The following is a 5388-nucleotide window of genomic DNA, read 5'->3' as shown; positions in this document are numbered from 1 at the left end:
TCCCCGACTCGCCCCCGCTGTGGCCCCGCCCCCGCGCGGCTCTTCGTGCCACGTCACCGCCTGCGTCGCTTCCGGAGGCGCAGCGGACGATGACGTAGAGGGACGTGCCCTCTATATGAGGTTGGGGAGCGGCTGAGTCGGCCTTTTCCGCCCGCTCCCCCCTCCCCCCGAGCGCCGCTCCGGCTGCACCGCGCTCGCTCCGAGTTTCGGGCTCCTGCTAAGCTAGCGCCGCCGTCGTCTCCCTTCAGTCGCCGTCATGATTATCTACCGGGACCTCATCAGCCGTGAGTCCTCACTGCACTATCCTTACTGCAGCACATGGGGATCTGGGGTGCGGGTGGGGGCGGGGAAGGCGCCGCCGTCGCGGGCCCAGGGAACTCCGGCGGCCTTAGCCGAGCGCGGAGGGATCGGTGCCCGGGGCTCGCGGCCGGCTCTGTTGCGTTCGGGAGAGGCAGAAGCCGCGTGCGGCCGCCGGCGCGGGAAATGCGGGAAATGGCGGCGCCGGGCGTTCGGTGACGGGCGGCTCTGTGTATCCGGCAGATGATGAGATGTTCTCCGACATCTACAAGATCCGGGAGATAGCGGACGGGCTGTGCCTGGAGGTGGAGGGGAAGGTGAGTCGGTCGGGCTTGCGCGTGGGGGAGGCCGGACTGAGCAGGCTCGGGTTTCCGCCGCTCCCCCGCCTGAGGTTGTGCAATCCTCCCCGCCGCCTCCTGGCGGAGGAGACGCTCTTTCCGGGCTTGGGTTTTTCTAGAAAACTGGAGGCGGAGCTGATCCTGGAAATAGGCCCGCCGCCTCGGCGCCCATCCTCCTCCCGGGGTTGTCCAGGACACGATGCCTCCTGCTTAGGAGCCCCGAGCCCTTTCGTGTGTGCCGGGTCCCTACTTATCAACCAGAGGCACCACAGGCCCGCAACTGGAACCAACTTTTTAATGACCCCATTTTTTCTTCCGGCCAACAGACAACTCTTAAGTTGGGCCATTTTGAGAAATCCACGGGTCACAACTTCATTCCCAAAATAGTGCTTTTTTGATTTTCAGCAAGAACGAAGAATACTTCTTATCCGTGAACTATTGGCTTGGAAGGTGCTTTGGATGTGTTTGTGTCTTTTGCAACTATATTGCTTTTTCTTAATGCAGATGGTCAGTAGGACAGAAGGTAACATTGATGACTCGCTCATTGGTGGAAATGCCTCCGCTGAAGGCCCAGAGGGCGAAGGTACCGAAAGCACAGTAATCACTGGTGTCGATATTGTCATGAACCATCACCTGCAGGAAACAAGTTTCACAAAAGAAGCCTACAAGAAGTACATCAAAGATTACATGAAATCGTAAGTGATATTGGCAGTACCTAGCTGATGTCTAGAATCTTACGGGATTTAAAGATGGGCTAACTCTTGAGGTTCTTTCGCAGTGGATGGATATACTTTTGTGAAAGTCTTTGCTTTTTATTAATGAGTTCACTGAAAAGAATGGTTGCTTTTCTATAATGTGAGGATACTGAAGCCTGCAGTCTGGTTCCGTTTAGAATTAGAATAGTACTTTGAAAATAGTCAACAAGAAATGTAAATATTCTTGAAGGATACCTTCTGTGAACTAGTAATGTCTTAACAGCTGGTTGCCTTTTTCAATGTTGTCTTTTTTTAAGCTTGGGTATTTTTTACTTTAAAAATTGATTTTACTGAAAATTCAGTACTTCAACCTGTTAATGAAATGTTGTTTTAGAATCAAAGGCAAACTTGAAGAACAGAGACCAGAAAGAGTAAAACCTTTTATGACAGGGGCTGCAGAACAAATCAAGCACATCCTTGCTAATTTCAAAAACTACCAGGTAAATACCTTAAGTATTTGGATCAAAGGATTGTACAATTTTAACTTTAGGAGCAAAAATTAAGTTGGTTAATCTTCAATTCTATACTAGTATTCAGGGTGTAGAAAGTGGCTTTCCCAGGTCTCAGGTGTTTCCAAATCCTGTCGTCTTGATTGAAAATTTGCTTCCCAGATGACATTTCTCAGTTTTTCTTTTCCTGAATTGCTTAACCACCTAAGTGTTGTTTGTTTTCTGTTTACAATTCTCATGTGTCTCATTGCTACTGGTCCTCCTCCTGATACATCTGAGCTTGTTAACTCTACTTTTGGAAAATATCATTGGCTTTCCCTTTCCTCTAATTTTCCAACTTCATGCATTCCCTGGCCATAAGATACTTCCAAACTGTATGGCATATTCTATCACTGTCAGCCTTATGTTCCCTTATAAGCATGCTCTAGGGTTTGGGATTGTATTTAGGACTGAGAGAGTAAAGGTTTCCAGAAAGCCTGGTGTTCCTGGATTGCTCTGTACATTATTTTTCTATTTAGGTCACTAGTAAGGTGCCTTAATCCAGTGAACAGATGTTTATAGTAAGTGGGCATCAGTGCTTTTGGGTACTGGAGTTCTCCTGGTTTTTGTGGTGTTCTAAACCTTCCCTTGTACTGTAGGGAATGGCATGTACTTGTATGTAATGGTCTAATTCTAGGTGTTTTGTTTGCTTCCCAAGTTCTTTATTGGTGAAAACATGAATCCAGATGGCATGGTTGCTCTATTGGACTACCGTGAGGATGGTGTGACCCCATATATGATTTTCTTTAAGGATGGTTTAGAAATGGAAAAATGTGTAAGTACAAGGGGGAGTGGGTTAAAATCAGTAATGTAAAAAAAAAATGAAGATATTTTAGATGTGATTTCCAATTGTTTTGTGACACTGAGATAGAATGAGTTTTACAGCGTTCTGAAACATGGATTTAGTTTTCTCTTTGGGGATCAAGAGAATTGTGTTTCATATGTAAAAGGTTCTTAGGGTATAAAAAGGCTTAGGACCTTGTTTGTGGAAAACGTTGAGTGCAGATGGAGCATAATAAAGTACAGTTTAGGCTGGGTGTGGTGGCTCACACCTGTAATTTCAGCACTTTGGGAGGCAAAGGTGGGTGGATCACCTGAGGTTAGGAGTTCGAGACAAGCCTGGCCAACATGGCAAAACCCTATCTCTGCTAAAAATACAAAAATTAGCCAGGCATGGCAGTGGGCACTTGTAATGCCAGCTACTCTAGGGGCTGAGGCAGGAAAATCAGTTAAACCTGGGACCGGGGTTGCAGTGAGCCGAGATCCCACCACTGCACTCTAGCCTGGGCGACAGAGTGAAGCGCTGTCTAAAAAAAATAAAGTACAGTTTGAATGCTGAAGGAGATCAGAGAACACCATTGATCTTCCTCTAGATATGACCTTGCTTTCACTTCATAATCATGTTTTGTTGTATACATATGGATCAGTATCAGTGTTTTTCACTTTGGTTTGCTGATAATTGGCAGCTGATCATTGAAAGCTTAGTGCAGTACTAGCTTTTAAGTAAATAGAGCTGACTGCTGAACTGGTATGCAAATTGCTTTACTAATATAAATAACTCAGTGTCTCCTATGGAAGGAACTGCTGGAAGCTATACAGAAACAAAGGCATTCTTTATCCTAGCTTTCATAGGCTTCTGTATAAATTAGGAAGAAGATAAACATGAGGCTATACTGAACAAGCAAGATCGAGAGTCAACAATAGACAGATTACTTAGAACAGTGTAAGATGACTTACCAAAGGGGTTATTCAGAGAGTATCTGAGGTTTTTGTTGGTAGAGCAGGGTGTGGGTGGTACATGCCGCAGCCTTCTGGAAAATGAACTACCGCTGATTTGGTAAGGGTATTCTGCATCCACTGATAGACCTTGAACAATTTACTGTTGTTCTTTTGGTTTGCACTAGGATGCAAAAGAAAAATCCCTGCGCTTTCTGTCTGTCTTTGTGGCGGCCCAGATTGAATTGGGGAATACATCTATAGCCTAGAAATATAGGCTATGTTAATGGTAATGTAATTTTTGCAATGTAACGTTTGAAAAACATTAATATATAGTTTTTGTTTTTACAGTAACAAATTTGGCAATTACTTTGGATCTATCACCTGTCATCATAACTGGCTTCTGCTTGTCATCCACACAACACCAGGACTTAAAAGACAAATGGGACTGATGTCATCTTGAGCTCTTCATTTATTTTGACCGTGATTTATTTGGAGTGGAGGCATTGTTTTTAAGAAAAACATGTCATGTAGGTTGTCTAAAAATAAAATGCATTTAAACTCAAATATTTGAGAGAATGCCTTTTAGTTTAATGCATAGTTAAATTCATCCTGTAGTGTTCCTGGAGGAGCTAGAGCCTGGTTGTAGGCTACTACTCATCAATTAACTTCTACAGTGGAGACTACTTCTGGGACTGGAATATAAAAAAGAATCAAAGGTTTTGATTGTGAGTTGCAATAAAGGGAAAGACCATGCTCATAGCAGTGCCAACATCTGAAGTGTGGAGCCTTATCCATTTCATCACCTACAACGGAAATAGTTAACTGGAAGAGATTACCAAGAAAATAAAAAGAGACTCATTCAGTGGAAGCAACTTTGTGTCAGCTTATTTAACATAGAGCCAGATCTGTTGGGATGAATGTTAAACTCCCTGGTAACTAGAGCACAGGGACTGGCAAACTAGCCTGTCTGACCACCTGTTTTGTACACTTTAAGGTGGTTGGTTGCCTTTTTAAATGGTTGAGGGGAAAAGAATACCTTGTGGGATATGGAATTTAAGTTCGTGTCCGGTTTTATTGAAACGTGGCTATGCTCATTCATTTGTGGATTGACCGTGGCTGTTGTGACTGCATGAGCAGAGTTGTGTCTAAGACTAGAGCCTGTGAGTTTGCCAGCCCCTGATTTAAAAGATGAAGGTACACAGAATGGGGGCTGGCTGGTGGGCAGAGGGGTAAAAATGTTCTCTATATTGTATCTGAAAAGACTGGGTGTGTGAATGAATAAGAAAATGCATCTATCTGACAGACCGGGAGCAGTTATACTACCTGCTGCTAAGGTTTCCACTACAGATGCAAGAAAAACATGTCCTTGCGCTTTCCGTCTGTCTAATTTGTGGCAGCTGAGATTGAATAGAGGAATACAGGGGAAAAAATGGGAAGAGAATTTTTGAGGAGGGTCGGTCACCCAGGCTTGGAGTGCAGTGGCACAAGCAGCTCACTGCATTCTCTGCCTCCTGGACTCAAGCCATCTTCCCACCTCATCCTCACTAGTTGCTGGAACTACAGGCACCCCTATGCCCAGCTAACTTTTGTAGAGACCAAGTATCACTTAATTGCCCAGGGTGGTCTCAACTCCTGAGCTCGAGATCTGCCCCCAAAGTACAGGCCCAGCCTGGAAGGGAAATTTTCAAAACGTGAGTTTTGGGAAATAGTTCCTACCAGCCTTACCTGGTTGATTACACTTGTGAAAGAAAGGTTAAAAGCAAGCCAGTGACTATGGTCTGTTTGAACATG

General features: G+C 44.8%; 1 protein-coding gene and 2 non-coding genes across 3 annotated transcripts; all 3 read left to right on the top strand.

The window, feature by feature from the left end:
* On the top strand, positions 1–4161 carry TPT1 (tumor protein, translationally-controlled 1). Its single transcript, XM_007960326.3, has 6 exons — positions 1–284; positions 541–614; positions 1140–1330; positions 1725–1830; positions 2537–2653; positions 3946–4161. Exons 1-6 carry the CDS (start codon positions 257–259, stop codon positions 3946–3948), a joined length of 519 nt encoding a protein of 172 aa, XP_007958517.1. The 5' UTR covers positions 1–256; the 3' UTR covers positions 3949–4161.
* On the top strand, positions 3727–3854 carry LOC119620138 (small nucleolar RNA SNORA31). Its single transcript, XR_005236602.1, has one exon. It is a non-coding gene; the product is annotated as a small nucleolar RNA SNORA31 (small nucleolar RNA).
* Positions 4162–4883: 722 nt separating the features above from the next.
* Positions 4884–5020, top strand: LOC119620139 (small nucleolar RNA SNORA31). Its single transcript, XR_005236603.1, has one exon. It is a non-coding gene; the product is annotated as a small nucleolar RNA SNORA31 (small nucleolar RNA).
* The last annotated feature ends 368 nt before the right edge of the window (positions 5021–5388 follow it).

This window comes from Chlorocebus sabaeus, chromosome 3 (genome assembly GCF_047675955.1).
Source record: "Chlorocebus sabaeus isolate Y175 chromosome 3, mChlSab1.0.hap1, whole genome shotgun sequence".
NCBI lineage: Eukaryota > Metazoa > Chordata > Mammalia > Primates > Cercopithecidae > Chlorocebus > Chlorocebus sabaeus.
The sequence above is the reverse complement of the archived record's forward strand: the minus strand, read 5'-3'. Positions and strand labels throughout refer to the sequence as shown.